General features: G+C 39.4%; 1 protein-coding gene across 3 annotated transcripts; it reads left to right on the top strand.

The window, feature by feature from the left end:
• The first annotated feature begins 899 nt into the window (after positions 1-899).
• Positions 900-17629, top strand: LOC135676992 (uncharacterized). 3 transcript variants are annotated; one of them, XM_065188787.1, is made up of 14 exons: positions 900-1029; positions 9406-9553; positions 9638-9992; positions 10074-10260; positions 10336-10570; positions 10657-10725; positions 10820-10921; positions 11062-11102; positions 13228-13361; positions 13435-13498; positions 13609-13705; positions 13783-13898; positions 17086-17111; positions 17227-17629. In XM_065188787.1, the coding sequence occupies exons 2-14, from the start codon at positions 9514-9516 to the stop codon at positions 17321-17323; spliced, it is 1563 nt and encodes a 520-aa protein (XP_065044859.1). In that variant the 5' UTR covers positions 900-1029; positions 9406-9513; the 3' UTR covers positions 17324-17629. The 3 variants fall into 3 exon arrangements, with proteins under 3 accessions (XP_065044859.1, XP_065044861.1, XP_065044860.1); XM_065188789.1 differs by having other exon boundaries at positions 909-1029; positions 9492-9553; XM_065188788.1 differs by having other exon boundaries at positions 909-1029; positions 9411-9553.
• The last annotated feature ends 323 nt before the right edge of the window (positions 17630-17952 follow it).

Genomic DNA, 17952 nt, shown 5'->3' with positions numbered 1-17952 from the left:
GACGTCAACGTAGTTATCGAGCAACCCTTTCATCACTTGACAATTACGTTAATGTTGATACAGATGCTAAGCAATCCTATCATGGCTCAATAACTACGTTGGTATCAATGTAGATGTAAAACAATTCTCATGTTTCGGTATCGCTCTCCCTCCTCGTTTACAATAGCCACCTGTGACTCTCAATAGCACCGTCGTTCGCTATCACCGACGTCGTCAGTTAAAATATTAAAATTATATTTTTATCTATTACTTTCGTACTTTCATCAATAAAACCAATGATGTTATGGTAAATAGAATTAGTTATTTTACTTTTATAATTATAGAGATTTCAATATAAATTTTTTAAGTTTAGAGATCGATATGCTAAAGAAATCTAATTAGATTGAGTAACATGTAATTAGCTCGTTGTGGACAAGAACAACAAGATGGAGTTGTTCTATTTAAGGAAGCTTATCTTTCCATTACTCTAATGGCATTGATGCCCGTAAACCACTAATAGGTGGTAACTCTTGTAACTCAAAACATTCTCCTCACACTTGCCCTATTTGCATGATGAATATTGAGGAATCAGTCTAAACCTTCGACAACTACATATATGTATACATATATTATAAATATTCTTATAACGTCAATTGGCTATTATTTGTTAATTGAAACTCGAATTGAGATTGGTATCATTTAAAAATTCATTACTTAAAAATTATATCGGGGGGTATGTAAAAGAATTCGTTTATTGAAGTTAATTACTTGAGGCTTACGAGAGGATTTGGCTCGTCCGACGTTGTGTATTCTAACTCGGGTTCAGCGAGCGCCTCGAAAAGTGTGATCGAACCGGACTGGTTCGGAAAAATCGACCGAGCCGAACCAGCAATCACATAAGTGCCCGTCCCGGTCGATTACTTGATTTCGGCGCGAGCTATCGAAGGGTTTCGTCGTTCCTTTCCACGCCGGGCGCGACGACACGGGATCGTCGAGCGACGGCCGGAGGTGAAAGAGGCCTGGAGATCTGCGCACTGACGGCTACGATCGGTATGTGAATGATTTCCCCTTTTTCTTTATCTTCCTTGTGAGGGTTTATGTTGTTCGATGGTTGCTGGCGAGGCCTTGCTATCTAGAATCAGTTACTTTTCGAGGAAGAGCTGTAATCACCGATGATTTTTTTTTTCTCCGTTGACATAAATCAAATTATTACTTTGATTTAAATTATTAACTTCCTTGTTTGTATAATATGGTTAAAGAAATGATTAAAATTGATTTCCTTAATCACGTGGAAGAATTTTTCAATTAATTAAATTATCAATTGATTTATTTCCTAATGAGTGACGTAATTTTTAGAAAGTAAATAGTTCAAATTTTATTTTTGTGTGAACCATAAGAAATAAACATTATAATTCCATCTTTGTGTATGAAAGCAAAATAAAAATAAAAAATAAATTATTTCTTGTCTTTGGTGGAGAGCTAATCTTCTTCTCCTATATAAAGAGGCTCTCCCTCCCTTATTCCTCATGCTCGAGAGGACTCTCCAAGGTGAGGATCTTCGAGGAAGGGTAGGATGCTCTATTTTTTTCTTATTAGATTTTATTTATATTTTAAAATATTTGATATTAGAATTGTTATAATTTATATGATACCTAATAATATTTTGATTTTAAAATTTTATGATTGATAAATAATGATAATTAAATTGTGATGTTAGAATGATTAGTTAATTTAATAATAGTTCTAAGACATTTATTTAGATGTATTTATGTTTCAAGGAATTATGTGTGAATTTCTATGATTTAATTAGTTTAAATTTTGAATCATGAATTTTAATTAGTTAATGAATGAAAAAGAATAAATTTGAGGTTATCTGTTATTTTGTAATATATTAAAGTACTTCTGAAAATATTAAAATCTAATTTAATAAGAAGGATAAAATTAGGGTCTAACCATAGTTTAGTTAATTGGCCAGACCAACCCATGTGGCTAGATATAACATAACACATTGTCACGGACTTAGCTGGCTTTGCCTAAGTCGTGCGGCACCCTTGCGCGTCCGTCCGCAAAGGTCAGCCTCCCCGAAGCCTCCCATTGTCCCTTAGGACCACCAAAAGAGAGAACGGGTTAGAGAGAACGCCTCAATCGGGATCCACAAGCAAACATCTCCGAAAAACACTTCATAGACAATGCAAATTACAAACAGACATTACAAGCTTTGAACAGTGGCACAACAAAGGGTAAAATGGTCCATTACAGATCGAAAATCTCTCGCACGTGTCCACATGACACAACCTTTATTTACAAGCCTAAAGAGGCTACCAACCCAACTAAAATGGGACTATTAAGCCTTCGGCCGCCCCTCTACATTCTGTACAAGGCATAACATGCCAAAAGACACGGACATATATAAGCATTACATCAAACACCTTATTTCGAAGTTTGTCCGTGACATTCTCCCCCACCTATTCCTTCGACGTCCTCGTTGAAGCCTTTGTCGACACTGCAACTTCTCGCCTTTGCTGAATCTTCAATCTTCTGCTCCAGCTACAATGCGCCTCTTGACTCCCAGCTGCTCTCCGCTGCTGTATTTGAGTAGTCGAACCTTTGATCCGCCATGTTGCTTCAACTCACCAATGACTCTGACTCTGATGTGGGGTTGGCTGAGTTGTGTTGATCATTGTTGATTCCTGCGGATCCCCCAGATGAAGGAAAAGACCATCCTTACTGCGCCAGTCTCTCAAATTCCACATGCTGCTTGAACTGGGTGGATGCTTGTTGGAGCTTTAACGAGCATCGTCTCGCAAACTTCTGAAGTTTTGGGTCCTTCCTCCACAGAATCTGCTCATTGACTCTTCTTTCAGTTAGTTGTCACATCCAAGTAGGTTCGCATCACTTCCGCTTTCGATTGGCATTTCGTTGGGAAATGAAGCGGACAATCTACTCTCAGTAGCACTGATCGCCGTTGGTGAGGATTTGACAACTATTGTCTTCCATTATCTTCGAAGGGTCTTTGAACTTGTGCAGAGCTCCTCTGCTGGATAGATAAGAGAATTGGGGTACTCGGTTTCGCCCATCCTCTTAAGAGTTGAGAAGGCAAAGGTTACTTGACTTCGCCCGCCTCCTCGAGGTTGTACTTCATGCATCGAGCTGGTTACTGGCCTTCGCCTGCTCTTTGCTCACACTTCTGAAGCACATGAAGTGGTTGCACTCCTTGCGTTGAGTTAGCTACTGTGATTCACCTTCTCAATGCCATTTAACTTTTGGAATGCAGGAAGTTTTCACCCCAACTTGGAGTAATTCTCTGATAGATGAGGTCGCCTCTGGGATTGTACCGTCTTCTCCATCAACCCTGCCGCCTACTCCACTGAGTAGCAAAGGTGCAGCACCACGTACTGCTTGCTTCGTTCCTTGGTCGTGCACTCTTGCATGACCCGAAGTCCTTCACTTACGGCTATCTTGATGAGAAACTTGTTGACACCGGTCTTACGAAGTTCCTCGGCCTCTACCCTTCAACCTTGTCTCGGTACTTGGAGATTGCCTCTGCATGCTCCACCTCCTCGGCCCCTTTCACGACCAAGCGCTCTCCCTCCATGAGAGCAAGGGATCAATGACCTTCACGGAAGTCCCGCCTCTGCGGTACCATGGCGCTGCCATGCCCATGGCACTACTATCCGTCGCCTCGCATCTGCATCCCTTTTCTTCACAATCAGTAGATATGCCTCCGTGACACTCCTCCGAGTCCACCTCCATCCTAACTGATTGCTTGATTTTGGGTAGCTAAGTCCCTTTGGACTCGTCGTCGCTTCCTCGCCCCTTTCGACCCTCTGCTTCAACACCTCTGTGTTCTCCAAGCAGTCCGTTTGGTCGATGGAAAGACAGACTGCAACTCTCATGCATGGCCTCCGCCATCACGTTGTAGGGTTTGCACCGATTCTGTTCTCCTTAGCTTCCTTGGTAGCAACGTCCGCTTACTCGACCTTGTCCTTTGACTTGTCGGGCTCCCTTAAGCGAATATGAGCTCTGGAGCAGTCCAACTCTCCAGCTGCTTCGATCATACCTCTGCATGATCAAGTCCCTCCCATGGGACTCACTGGTACTTGCATCCGAACTCTTCCCTTGGTGGAACACAGCCCCCATATGCTGATGACCAAGGTTTTCATCCGATACAAAATTCGATGCACTCACGGAAGACCCGCCTCTGCGGTACCATGGCCTTCACTCCTTGAATCCATAGCCCTTCTTGCCGTCGTGTTGTTCACCGAAGTGGAGCTTCCAGTAACTCCCGATTATACCTCCATATGATCAAGTCCCTCCCGGGACTGTGTCGTGTGTATCGCATTGCCACGAACTGTTCCACCACGATCCGCTGCACCATGTCGCCTCCTGGTGATATCTCCATTGCATTCTGATCCTTGTGGAATAAACTCGAATTGTGAACCCTCCATGTGTGGCCTTTGCCAATACATCGCAGGGTCTCCTCCACCTTCGATTTTGTTCGCTCCTTTGGCAATCGACCTTCATCTACCCACTCTTGGGTCACACTTAGATGAAGCACCACTCTAGGACAGTCCGTCGCCTAGTAGCTCCCGAAGTCCCTCGACTTCGCTGCAATTAGTGCACCATTGTCTGGATCCTGGGCCTCTGCCCCTACCAGCACAATCTCCGCTGCGCACCGCTTCCTTCATGGCAACTTGAATGGCAACACTGTGGCATATTCTTCAAGAGTATCCGCCTCTGCGTCCTCTTGCCCCGTGCTAAGGCCTTCTGAACCCAACTTCGCCTCCGCAAATTGAGTCGCCTTAGTTCCTCCATCAAATGCTCCTCCGAGATAAGGTGCATGTGCCCCGAAGCTCCCTTCGTCTTTGGCACCATGCAAGATGAGTCCGCTCCATCAGAATGAAGGACCCATGGAACAACATGATTCTACTCCTGCCTCTGCAAGAGTTCATGTCCTTGACTTCTGTCTAGGGAAAGCACTGTGCCTCTGCTCCATGTTCCAACTTCTATGCTGGCTCCCTTCAAGCGGCTTGAGTACTTCGCCAAGTTACACCCAAGTTGCTCCGCTCCTCGTGTTTGCATTGAGTCGATGGTGGCCCTTGCGTCCACCATTCCACGGGTCAGCCCTCCCTTGAGTCCGATCTCCATATCGACTCCAAGTGTGCCTCCATTTGAGTTGCTTTGGGTCGCTCCCCCACTTGATCTCGCAATGCATCCACCAATGCATTCTCTCAAGCGAGATCATGCGACGACTCCTCGCCGCTTGCTCAGTCCATCGAGCTTCGTGGAGTTGTTGTTTGTTGAGGTACTCCTCCTCAACTTGTGAGGTCCATCTCACATGATTCTCCCTCTGGAGAGCCGGGACTTATCCCTCCTGGATAACTATCCCATTGGAGCAACATCTCTCTTCGTTTCGGAGACCACCATCCCCTTGGACTACTCCGATCTGCTGAACAAACTGTGCATTGTTCTGCCTCCTGCAAACGCACTTGCTAGATTGCACCTCCCCGTCAATACAGCCCCCGCTGCGCCCCTCAAGGTCTAGCAACATGCTGAACTCGTTGCACACTTCAGCCTCCTACGGACGTATCCTTCACATGCCGAAGAGAAAGTTTCAATGCTCCATGGCGCCGAGTTTCGGTCGCCTTGGGATGGCCACGAACATTCCATCGTCCGCATACAAGCCCATGCATGAGTACCAAATTCTTCGAGTTAGCAATTCCCCTCACCTCTGTGAGCTTTGCATAACTCTTTTGGTCGTTGAGCAACTCATTCCACCTTGCATAGTCTCATTCTTGCCAAGCGCCTCGCTTGCCTAGAGCACCATCAAGTATGGTTGTCAACGTTGAGCTGTAGCTTAAACTCAGCCATCCCAACCTTTGTGCGCTCCAAATTCTTCCAAGCTTGCCTGTTCTCGTGGTGCCTCTTGCACGAAGGGTTGGTCATTCCTCTGAATGCCAATGCTAGATGCCCGCTCCTCCGAGCGACTCCTTTTCCCTACATCTCCATGCCTGTTTTCCCCTAAACGGTCGCGCGTGTGCTGACTGCCCTCAACGCAGCCCCGCTAGGTCCCCCACGTTTGCATGCTAAGTGTTTCTATGAGTGCTTGTCCCGCTCTGATACCATCTGTCACGGACTTAGCTGGTTTTGCCTAAGTCGTGCGGCACCCTTGCGCGTCCGTCCGCAAAGGTCAGCCTCCCCGAAGCCTCCCATTGTCCCTTAGGACCACCAAAAGAGAGAACGGGTTAGAGAGAACGCCTCAATCGGGATCCACAAGCAAACATCTCCGAAAAACACTTCATAGACAATGCAAATTACAAACAAACATTACAAGCTTTGAACAGTGGCACAACAAAGGGTAAAATGGTCCATTACAGACCGAAAATCTCTCGCACGTGTCCACATGACACAACCTTTATTTACAAGCCTAAAGAGGCCACCAACCCAACTAAAATGGGACTATTAAGCCTTCGGCCACCCCTCTACATTCTGTACAAGGCATAACATGCCAAAAGACACGGACATATATAAGCATTACATCAAACACCTTGTTTCGAAGTTTGTCCGTGACAACATGTGGTCAGGCATAATCTAACCCATGTGGTTATGTATGGTCCAACCCATGCTGTTAGACATGACTAGGTACAGCTCAGCTAATGTGGCCAAGCATGATCTAGCCCATGTGTCTAGGTATATTTCAGCCCATGTTGTTAGGCATGGCTCAACCTTTGTGGGCTAGACATGACTCAACCCATGTAGGCTAAGCATGACTTAGCTTATGTGACGAGGTACGATGCAACCCATATAGCCAAGTATGATTTAACTCATGTGACTGAGCACGGTCAAGCTCATATAACCAGGCATGACCCAACCCATGTGGCTAGGCATGACCCAACCCGCGTGCCAAGCGTGGCCCAGTTTAGTGGTAAGGCTTAGTCCAACTCGTGAGTATGGCTCAACTCAGCTTGTAAAGTTAAGCCTGCTTAGTTATACGATTGTCGCTAGATACATCGTCGCCTCTCTTTCCAGCCCATTGTACCTCTGCCTAGCCTGCTACTTGGGACAGGCATGTACGGTGCGCGTGACCCGTTTAAGGCTCAAGTGGGTCTGTTCGGTTTGGGCTAGCACAATGGAACATAGTCCAATTTCTTTTCTCTATATTAGTTTGTGCTCATTAGTTGACTGAATCAAACAGGTTTGATCGATTCAGGGTGATCCCACACCAACTCGACCGATTCAAGCCTACTTGATCTAATTGAAATCAATCAAATACCAGTCTAGAGTGATTCCAGACCGATTCTATAAAGATTTGAGGTTGGTTCCGTTAGGTCCTAATTGAATTGAGTTTGGTTTAAGTCAAGTCAATTAGGCTATTCCAATTAGGGTTTTGGTTGATTGAGGATTATTAAGATATTAATGTCTTTTATCTTTATGATTTAATTAACTTAAAAGTTTTATCTGAAAGAGTCATTTGGAAATGATTATTAATTTTTTCTTATTTTTTAGATTAAATTGATGATATTGATGTGATGTTTACCATGTAGTATATGTGACTATATCGAGTCATCCACATTGAAAGTGCAACCTATGAAAGGAGATACGGGTCCATCACAGTGTAGGGCTATCAATGGACATAGTTTAGCAGATCATACATTAAGCTTGGTCTCTCATAATATTTTATCATATTACTTTTTGGATGCATGCATGGATGAATGGATTAGTGTAAATGAATGAACATGATTGTTTATATATCCTCGTTGAGAGCAAGTAGGGCGATTCCCTTCCGGGATTAACGGGCCATCAGGCGTGATGATTAGATAGTTTCTCTATTCGTTGTTGGGAGCAACGTGTCTCCACATGAGCGGGTGAGGGATACCACTTCATCCGCTATTGGAAGTGCGATATGGGTTCTCTTCAGTCGCTATTGGGAGGAATCCATCCCATAAAGTATGCATCTCCATTCGTTGTTGGAAGGGTGCACCATTAGTGTGATGTGTGCCTTTGTTATTTGACTGTTATGAATGTCATCGAGATGTGTTGCATGTGACTAATGCATGACTTTGTTTATTGCATAAGAATTATCATTGTTTTTCTGATATATGAGTTTTATAATGAATTGATATGTTATCATTTCATATTAAATTGTTGACATTTGTATATATTGCACGAATGTATTTATTATTTTTATGATTTTTTAGAGGTTCTTATCAGTATGTGTGGTTGTTGATGTATTTTTATCCTATATTTATTTTCAGAGTAACTTACTACTTTGTAATAGATCTAGGGCTTCGGTGGAGAAGACTTTTTCGTCACTTGTGGCCCTACTAAATAGATGTGATGTTTTTGCACTTAAAAAATATTTAGTGTTGTAGAGACAAGGATTTGAATTCAAAGATATAAAAAAGTCTTCTATAAATTATGAATAATAAAATGATGGGTTTTTTTTAATTTGGGATGTAACAAGAGCTGTGTTTGGGATGCAAACAGATCTAATCTATTCATATTGGTGCATGCCTATGTTGATGTCTTCATAGATTACTTCACCAATCAAGATCATACATGGATGGTCCATGTTTAGTGTTTATTGGATTAGTCGATTGTGTAGTAAACAGTGAAATAATCATCAACATGTTTCAATGGTTTAATTTCATAATCATGTTCATGTTTCATTTCTCGCAGATGATTCTTGATGGTTATTTTAAATCTTAAATATAAATTATCTAAATGATGTAGACTACTTTCCGTGTTATTGGCACAGGACATGCTAGGAAAAGTTAATGCTTGTCAGCAACAGTAAAATGTGCTGGAATACAACTCTTAACCATCCTATACATGTCTCTTTATAATGTTTTGTAAACTGTAAACATGTGTAAAAGATGTAGACTCATGGTTGTAAGTGGCATATACCAAGATGTTTATTGTGTGTTTGTGGGAGATGTTGCAGTAAAATGGAGACAGACAGCTTTTGTTATTCAAGACCATACATAGGGATAAAGTCATAATTTTGGCTAGAACTGACATTAGTCATGTTGGTGAAGCGTAATACATGTCTTAAGATTGATTTGTTTTCGATAAACTGTAAAAGTTCCAACCAGGGAACATGGTCTGGATTACAAGTTGGTCTTAAGACTGATATGTTTTGGATTAATTCATAGGCTTCAACCCTGGCCACATGGCCTAATTACTTGTATTGTTAGTCAGATTGAAATAGGGATGTAATCTTACAGGAGGTTGTTAAATTGCAAGGAGAAATAAATAGGAAATAAGAAATCCCTACTTAAAAAGCCTAAATGTGGACATATCCAATAAGGATTTCTAAATCCATTTGATATCTTTATCACCAATGGAATTTGGTATTTTGTAGATTTTTCTGTATATGTTTGGTAGCTTGTCATCAAATCATTATGGTCTCATAACTTTATGCAGAATAGGTACTGCTTTTCTGATCAATTTTGCAAGATACCAGAACTGCTTAAAGCTGAAGACTGACTTCTTTTTAAAACCCTTTGAAGTTTACACTAGAATAAGGGTCCAATGTCTTCTCTTGTTCAATCACCAACATTGGAGATACTAGGTACACTTTTGTAGCTTTTGTATAATTTTCTCCTATGCTTGTGTTACTAATTCTTTGTCCATGTTATTCTTTTTATTACTTAAGCACGAGAACCAGAAGTGTTCTCCATCTGGAAAGGACCTCCATTCAGCAATGGCCAGCCGCTTGTCAAACTTGAGAAAGTTCCTTGTACCGCTGCAAGGTTCAGTGAAAATGGATCTAGGCTTATGGTGACCAAAAGCAATACTGTCATCAGTGTTCAAGATTGTTGCAGCTCCACTGAGATCAGATCCTTTGACATACCCTCCCTTCTTGCTGCCACTTTGTCTCCATGTGGGACCTATCTCCAAACATTCCATAAAGCCACTACACCACAGGATAAAAATGTTGTGCTGTGGGAAGTACAGACTGGTGCAGCTGTTTATCAGCATTTCCAGAAAAATATGTCTAAGACCACATGGTTTGCATTTGTGACTTTTCCCCCTCTGTATAGGGTGTAATACGTGAAATGCTGCTTATTTAATGTTGGTTAAATTCTCAGGCCATCGATTATATTCACCTCCGATGAATCTGTTGCCTGTCGAATGGCAACAAATGAGATACAGTTTTTTGACTCGAAGGATTTCTCTAAAGGAATTATTCATAGATTAAGACTACCTGGTATTGCTGCAATTGAGCTGTCAAAGGCTCCTGGGCATTACATTGCAGCATTTGTACCGGAATCAAAGGTTCTTAATCCTAATCTATCTAGTAAAATATTTTGGCAAAAAGTTCATTCTGAAAACATTTGTCTTCTTGCTCAGGGTATTCCTGCCAGTGTTCAGATCTTTTCTTGTAGTAAGGATGCGCAAACTCAGCCAATTGCGAGGCGGAGTTTCTTTCGTTGTTCCACAGTGGCATTGCATTGGAACAAGATTTCATCTGGAGTTCTAGTAGTTGCTCAATCTGATGTTGATAAAAGCAACCAGAGTTACTATGGTGAATCAAAATTGAACTATTTAACAACTGATGGAAGTCACGAGGGACTTGTTCCTCTTCGTAAGTCTTTATTGTTAAGTCTCTCATTCTTATAATCCCTGGTAATAGCAAAGTCAACTGGCTTGATTGCTGCAAGAAAATGACAGGAAAAGAGGGACCCGTGCATGATGTTCAGTGGTCTTATTCAGGCTTAGAGTTTGCTGTTGTTTATGGATGTATCCTTCTTGTCTTTCTTGTTTTCCTACTTCTTTCTGCATTTCAATTGTTGATGGCTTGTCTAGCTTCTGTTTGATCCTTCACTTGTCTCAGTCATGCCTGCAAGAGCAACAATATTTGACAGGAAATGCAATCCACTACTCGAGCTTGGTCAAGGTTCTTACAACACAATTAGATTCAACCCAAAAGGAAGACGTATCCTTCAGTTATTAATCTGGTAACTTGTTAATGTTGATACAAGGCGCTCTGTATGTATTATTTACTGGGCAGTTCACTAAGTGAGATGCCTTGTGCATCAGCTCATTCTTGTTTCCTTAACTTCTTTTTTGTTTCAGTTATATGTTTGGCTGGCTTTGGCAATTTGCCTGGTGACATGGTATGTTTTAGGGATGGTAAATGCATTTATTCTGTTTGTTTGTTTCATGACACTAGTTAATTGCTCTTTCATTTTCAATTTATGTTCATCATGGTATGCTTGATCCATAGCCACCCCAAAACGTTTAGGCTTGTAAGTTATGCTTGATTACTTCATTCACAAAGTGTTGTTTTCCCTCGGTAACTTTCTTTCAGCAGTTTTGTCCTCCCTTTATGGAATTCACAATAGTTCCACCCTTTATTGTTTTGAAATGTCTGATATGTAGCATATAAATTTTAACTTAGCATTTACGTATGTGACGGATGCTGCTTGGACCAGCGGGAGTCTACACCTAATAGTCCTTTAATAAGGCATATATCTGCGTTGATGTAAGGTGTTGCTACAATGGATTCTCAGAAGTCATCCTCAACCTGGCATAAGTATCCCATGTCGAGAAATAAATCTAATTGTCTGATGGTGGCAATAATCCCTGCTAGTGCCTTGAGTGAAAATGCCTTCATTGGACCACAGAATAATTACTGGAATAGTTGAAATTGCTTTCCTGCTTGGAAGATTCATCATGTATACAAAATGAAACTATATAATAGAAGGAAAAAAAGCAAGGAGGGCTGGAAAAGTGTGATGACATCAGCACATTCCTTCTGCTTGTGGGAAATCGATGGCCACACTTCTGAGGCATTTGAAGAGTTGGATGAGATTTTTTTGGCATTTTCTGTTCCACTGTCATGTTTTCTCATTTTACCATGATTGTTGGGTCCATGTCTCTAGCTGAAGTATTAGGAATTAGAACTACAAGATGCTACTTCAATTTGAGAAGAGAAGCTTCCAGAAAGAGATTTAGGGAAATATAGGGCAAGAAAGAGGGGGAGCAAAAGTTATTGTTGCATTAGAATGAAAACATAGTCCAACAAGCTACCACGGAGGCTCAAAATGTCCTCTCTATTGTTTATGATCAAAACCCTAAACAGTATTTAATAAATAATAAAAGAGTAACCTACCTTTAGGAATGCTGCTCTACTGGCCCTTTGTTGGTTTGACCATGGTTTCTCCATATGGGATTTCTCCTTCTGTCAGTTCCCTATCTGATCTGAGTAAAGGGTGTTTTTGAACCATTTCCTTTGGTCAGGAAGTGACTCTTTATATTACCTAGATGCTGATCGTTGGGGCTATCCTAGCCCTTCTGGACCAGTTCATTTGGCCCATGCTATATACCCATGCGAGCTTAGCTGGTTGGTGACAGATGATGTAATCCAGCTGTGCATCGCAACACTGATATGATCTCATTGATGCTGAATTATAATTGAGGATTAGATAGCAATCGTGATTATTATTGTGATGAGGCTATTGAGGATTGTAGTTAACAGAAACTTGTAGGTTAGAATCTTATAGTTATGACAAGTAAACAGTAGAGAAATGTTGAAATTTAATAAATGAGGATTAAGAGAATTAGTTGAGAGATTGGGCGGATTCTAAGTTCCTATTTATGGAATCAAACACTTCATCCTAGAAATACTGCTGACTCAGCTTTCCAAAGCAAACACTTCATCCTAGACTACAGAGAAGCTTTCCCTGCTCATAGCCGCTTCACCTTACGAGGTTAACACAGTTCTTATCAAGGTATGCAATTTCAAATAATATCGCCGGGTACGGGCGGTACGTACCGATCCATCAGCTTACTGGTACATGGACCACCCATTACCGGACGGAACGAAATATATATATATATATATATATATATATATATATATATATATATAAATATTTATATATAAATATTTTATAAAAGGCAACGTCGTCGAGGTGACGTGACGTCGCCTTATATAAAAATATATATAATATTATATATATAAATATAAATATATATATATATATATATATATATATAAACGAGACGATGTCACCCCACCTGGGAGAAGAGAGAGGCGATGTATATATATATACCAAGCGGTATACCGAACGGTATACCTCTTGGTATACAGTTTCGTACCATATTGAGCGAACGTCGAAACTCCGATATGGTACGAAATTGCATACTTTGGTTCTTATCACTTCAGCATGAACTGATATATCTATCTTCTAATGTACTTTTGTTCAGTCATTGTTCATTTTCTTTCCTTTTCCATAGGCATTTTGGGACTATACAGAAAAGAAGTTGCTTGGAACAACAAAAGCAGAATGGTCAGTGACCAGTGAATGGTCTCCTGATGGACAGTATTTCATGACTGCCACAACAGCACCAAGACTACAGATAGACAATGGGTATTTTCAAACTTTCACTTATTTCTTGTTTTCACTATACCCTTGTGGTTAATGCTCAATTTTCTCTTTTAAGGATAAAAATCTTCCGATATGATGGGTCCCTTTATTTTAAAAAGATGTTCAGTAAGTTGTATCAGGTATCTGATAATCTTTCTTTAGCATGCCAATTTATATTTAAATCCCATAGAATTACCATACCTAAAATTAGTTGATGAACTATTCATAATGGCCCACTCTATTGATGCAGGCCGACTGGAAGCCAGAGGCACCTGAACGGTTTGATGATATAAATGAGCTTGTCAAGTCTGTCGAAACTTTGAAGATTGATAATAATGAAAAGAAAGGTTGCATTTTTCACAAGTGCTACGTTGACAACATAATCATTCTACTTGGCTCAGTTTGGTTATATTGATTGTTTCAGTTCAAGTTCCAAAATCATCATCAGAGACAAGAAGCAACATTCAAGCTAGCAGTGTGCAAAAACCAGCTGCATACCGCCCACCCCATGCTAAAAATGCTGCTTCAGTGAAGGCAGAGGTATTTATGTTTCTCATGCTCTTGTTCAAGTTAATATGTTTGTATCATAATTTTACAATCAAGTTGTGGAGATTACTGGTCTTGACTGGTTATAACTATCAAATATAGTTTCTTCAGTTCTGTATTGATCATTCCTATTTGTGGATGGCAGCAATCCTTAGTTTTACATACAACAGATGGATTACATTGTATTTATGTTAGCAGTGATGGAATCATGGAACCATCAGAATCATAGGTTATCAGCTAATAACATAGTCAATGAAACAGGTAGGAAAACTTATTGCATAAGATGAAAACTTTTAAGTGTGAACTATTCTTTGACACTCATGACTAATGATATCCTAAAGCCTAGAGGCAGAATCCTGAATCTCTTTTATTTATTCATTTGCATACAAAACCAACAAAAATGTGTCTTTTAATTTATATCCTTGCAACTTACTATGTGCATATTGCATCTATAGCTCTCTTAAACAACTTCTCCTGTTTTTTGGTGCATACACTTTATTCTGCTAGTGCCCATGAATTAACTAGAGTCGAGGTTCGTGCATTGGGTTCACCCCATAAAATTGTTATTAGCTAATGAGACAAATAACTCAAATACTTCCAATATTGACCTAGCCTGCCATGGAAGAATGGATCTTGTACAAACATCTTTTGGACACTGAAGCATAGCTAGATGATGGTTTCGAGATCAGGCTCATATTTACCCTTGCTTGTATAACACCAAAAGGGAGACAAACACTTTTGTTCCATCCTTGGATGTCTTAGAAAGATATCTTTGTCAAATGAACTGAAAAATATGGTATTAAAAAAGAGGTTTAGAGGAACATTTTGCATTCTATGACTATGGGTACACATGCTAACTATAGAAGGCTATATATGCCAGACGTTTTCCTCTTTTTTTTTTTTGCTTATATCTTCTTTCTTTCTTTTCTTTTTATTTCTCGGTGTATGGTGTATTATGCTGTAACCAGACTATGTTTAGTTGTAATAATAGTTAGATGGTTTACCCAAAAAGGACATTTGTACTTATCACAATTGTAACTATAGAAGGCTATATATGCCAGGTGTCTTCCTCTTCTTTTTTTTTTTTGCTTATATCTTATTTCTTTCTTTCTTTTCTTTTCATTTCTCAGCGTATGGTGTATTATGCTGTAACTAGACTATGTTTAGTTGTAATAATAGTTGGATGGTTTACCCAAAGGACATTTGTACTTATCACAATTGTCAAATTATCTAGACCTACACAATGTGCCTGTCCTATAGTCCAAGTGACTAGGCACACAGGTGGTAACATAGATACAAATTTTAAGATAACTCATTTCATCCTTTTTTTTTTTGTACATATATAATGTTATAGTTATCTCATATATGCTATCATTGGAAAATTAACATGTTAACACACTTTGTTTTCTAGTCTAATGATGTTAAGATATTCAAGAATACTTCAAAACTATATTACATTTTGCATAAACAATTGGAATAAGGAATTTGAAAAATTAAAGTCTATACATATTATCTCAAATTAAACAATTTATAAGTGAAAGTATTGTATGTACAAACGTATGGCGATCCAGGGGAGCATATTAAGGTGATTTACCAGTGACAACGTTGATACTGTTGGGCACTGTGACAACACTGATAATGTTGGCATTGGCATTATTTTTTGTTTTCTTGGCAAAAGATTGCAATGACAACAAAATTGAATCACAAGTCTGTTGTTCACTATGATGGTGAAAACATTTGCCCTATTCTCCTGATTTTTGAATTGATATATTATGAGAATTATGTTCTATCACTATGGTGTTTCTTTCTTGTACCATAGGCACCTGTGCTTTTCTATACTTGAAAATTTCTTGTACCAAGGTTAAATTATTGTGCCAATACTAGTACTAGAGAATGGTTAAGTGTGAGGTGTTCCGTAACTATGATGTTTGTTTCTTGTACCATAAGCAATCGTGCTTTTCCATTACTTAAAACAATCAAATATTCGCCCCTAGTCAAATTCTTGTGCAAATTCTAGTAATAGAGAATGGTAAAGCGTGAGGTGTTCTTTCAACAATTCATATGTTAATTTTTTTTTAATAGAATGCCAATATGGGGTGTCTATGGTCTCCATTCAATCTCAAATAGAATGCCATGCTGGTGAAACTATGATCATTCTTCTGAATCATTTTTATTATATTTGGTAATGACCAACAGTTTGCTCATTGTTTAGATTTTCCCACATAATTCCAGTGTTGTACTAATGCTGGTAGTTTTCCTGGTCTTACATTAGAGTTCCTGTTCATTCTTAAAATCAGTTTCAGCTACATTCACCACATGGTTGTGTCTTCTGTCACCCCTGGAATTTAAGAGAACACGACTGTCTTCCTAGGATCTTTGTTATACATTCCTAAATATCAAACTGGGTTATTTAGTGTGTCAGTATTGGCAAAATTCCTGTTAATACATTTGAACTTATGAATATGAAATTATTATTCTGGTTCAGTGCTTGGAATCACTTGATCACATTGCATCTGCATGAAATTAGTTGATAGATTCTTCGACATCTATTTCTCTAATTTATTGAATTTCTTAGACTAGAATATCTGTAGCTGTCAAATTTGATTATGGCCTCTCTTTGGCTTTGTTCACCATTGTATTATCGGTTGCTGTTGATAACATTCTGTTTATAAGAAAAATAATTTTTAGTTGGTTTCTGTAATAACTTTCAGTGATACTGCAAAATGTTTTTACACTCAAATAACTAGTGGAACTAGTAAGCAGTTCATGAGAAAAATCTGTAGTTGTGGCATATAAAAAGAGAGGTAATGATCTCCACTTTGCAACACTGATCCCAACTATAACAGTGTATTGGTTGCATTTGGTGAAAATTATAGAGAACATCTTCTTCAAGTTAATTGAAGTTCAGTTAGTGAAAGTAACCACGGTGTCTTTACTATGTAGCTTTTTTCCAAATGCTTGTCACTTGTCAGGTGGTGTGATATCGTGTGCAAATTTTTTCTTCATTTGCATTATTTAGTACATAACAAAAGTTAGTATAGTTTGTACCTCGAGTCGCTTTCTTAAATATATGGCTGTAAGATCATATCTTGAAGAATGTATATTAGTATATTAGGCCCACTATTACATATTATTCAATGATGGGAGATGTTTAATGGTACTTTCCTCTTTTAACTGGCAGCTTTTCGGAGGAACGGCCCCTTCAGAGTAAGTTCCTCTGTCATCATCGTCGTTCTCTCTCTTTGGTTAAGTTTTCATTTCAACCTCCTTCCTATCATAATGGACTAATCACCAAGTACCACCATGCCGTCTGTATATTCAGGGAGATGAGCAAAAATGCATTGCGAAACAAAAAGCGCCGTGAGAAGCAGAAAGAGAAAAAGGCCGCAGAAGCATCAGCTGCTGCCAGTAGCAGCTGATCTTGGTTTAGCTATTTCTGTTGCTGCGCCCCAACCTGCGGACATTTGCCTCGGTCGAATCTGAGCTCCAAGAAGGTTATTACGGAATGGCAATAATCATCCAATTGGCGAGTGTGGTTGTGACCACTAAATTTTCTGTTAGTTATTATTAAAAACATGGATTTCTTAAATAATTTCATTTCGAAAGAGGAATAGTGTCACATTATGAAGTTTTTATCATTCTTGACATGTAACTGGAGCTCTTTTTAGTTCATACGCCAACAATATATTTGTGAACCATTAAGTATCACTAGGAAACATTTCGTATGCTGTGAGTTAAATGAACGATGACCTATGGAAAATTTATATATACATACGAGATGAATATATATATATATATATATATATATATATATTGGTGATATCTTCATTGTATTTTGATATTTATGAGATGAATATCTCTTATGGTACTCGCATGGCAACATTATGACATGTTCTTCAAGGGTATTTGTCTTCGTATTTTATTGTCTCGTGCCAAGGTTTTCTGATCTTAATTTTATATCCCTAAATTGAGTGAAACTTCGAGACACATGCACTTTATCTCAATAAAAATTTGACGGAGGAAATAAGGTGTCTCGAAGTTTCCTTTT

The sequence above is a fragment of the Musa acuminata genome, chromosome BXJ1-6 (assembly GCF_036884655.1).
Source record: "Musa acuminata AAA Group cultivar baxijiao chromosome BXJ1-6, Cavendish_Baxijiao_AAA, whole genome shotgun sequence".
NCBI classification, from domain to species: Eukaryota; Viridiplantae; Streptophyta; class Magnoliopsida; order Zingiberales; family Musaceae; genus Musa; species Musa acuminata.
This window is presented reverse-complemented; position numbering and strand designations above follow the sequence as displayed.

Excerpts from the sequence above, each read along its gene's own strand:
- LOC135676992 (XM_065188787.1), top strand. The coding sequence starts at position 9,514 with ATGTCTTCTCTTGTTCAATCACCAACATTGGAGATACTAG. Across the intron at positions 11,103-13,227 it reads GCAATTTGCCTGGTGACATG|GCATTTTGGGACTATACAGA; the intron begins GTATGTTTTAGG and ends CCTTTTCCATAG. Across the intron at positions 13,706-13,782 it reads TGATAATAATGAAAAGAAAG|TTCAAGTTCCAAAATCATCA; the intron begins GTTGCATTTTTC and ends TGATTGTTTCAG.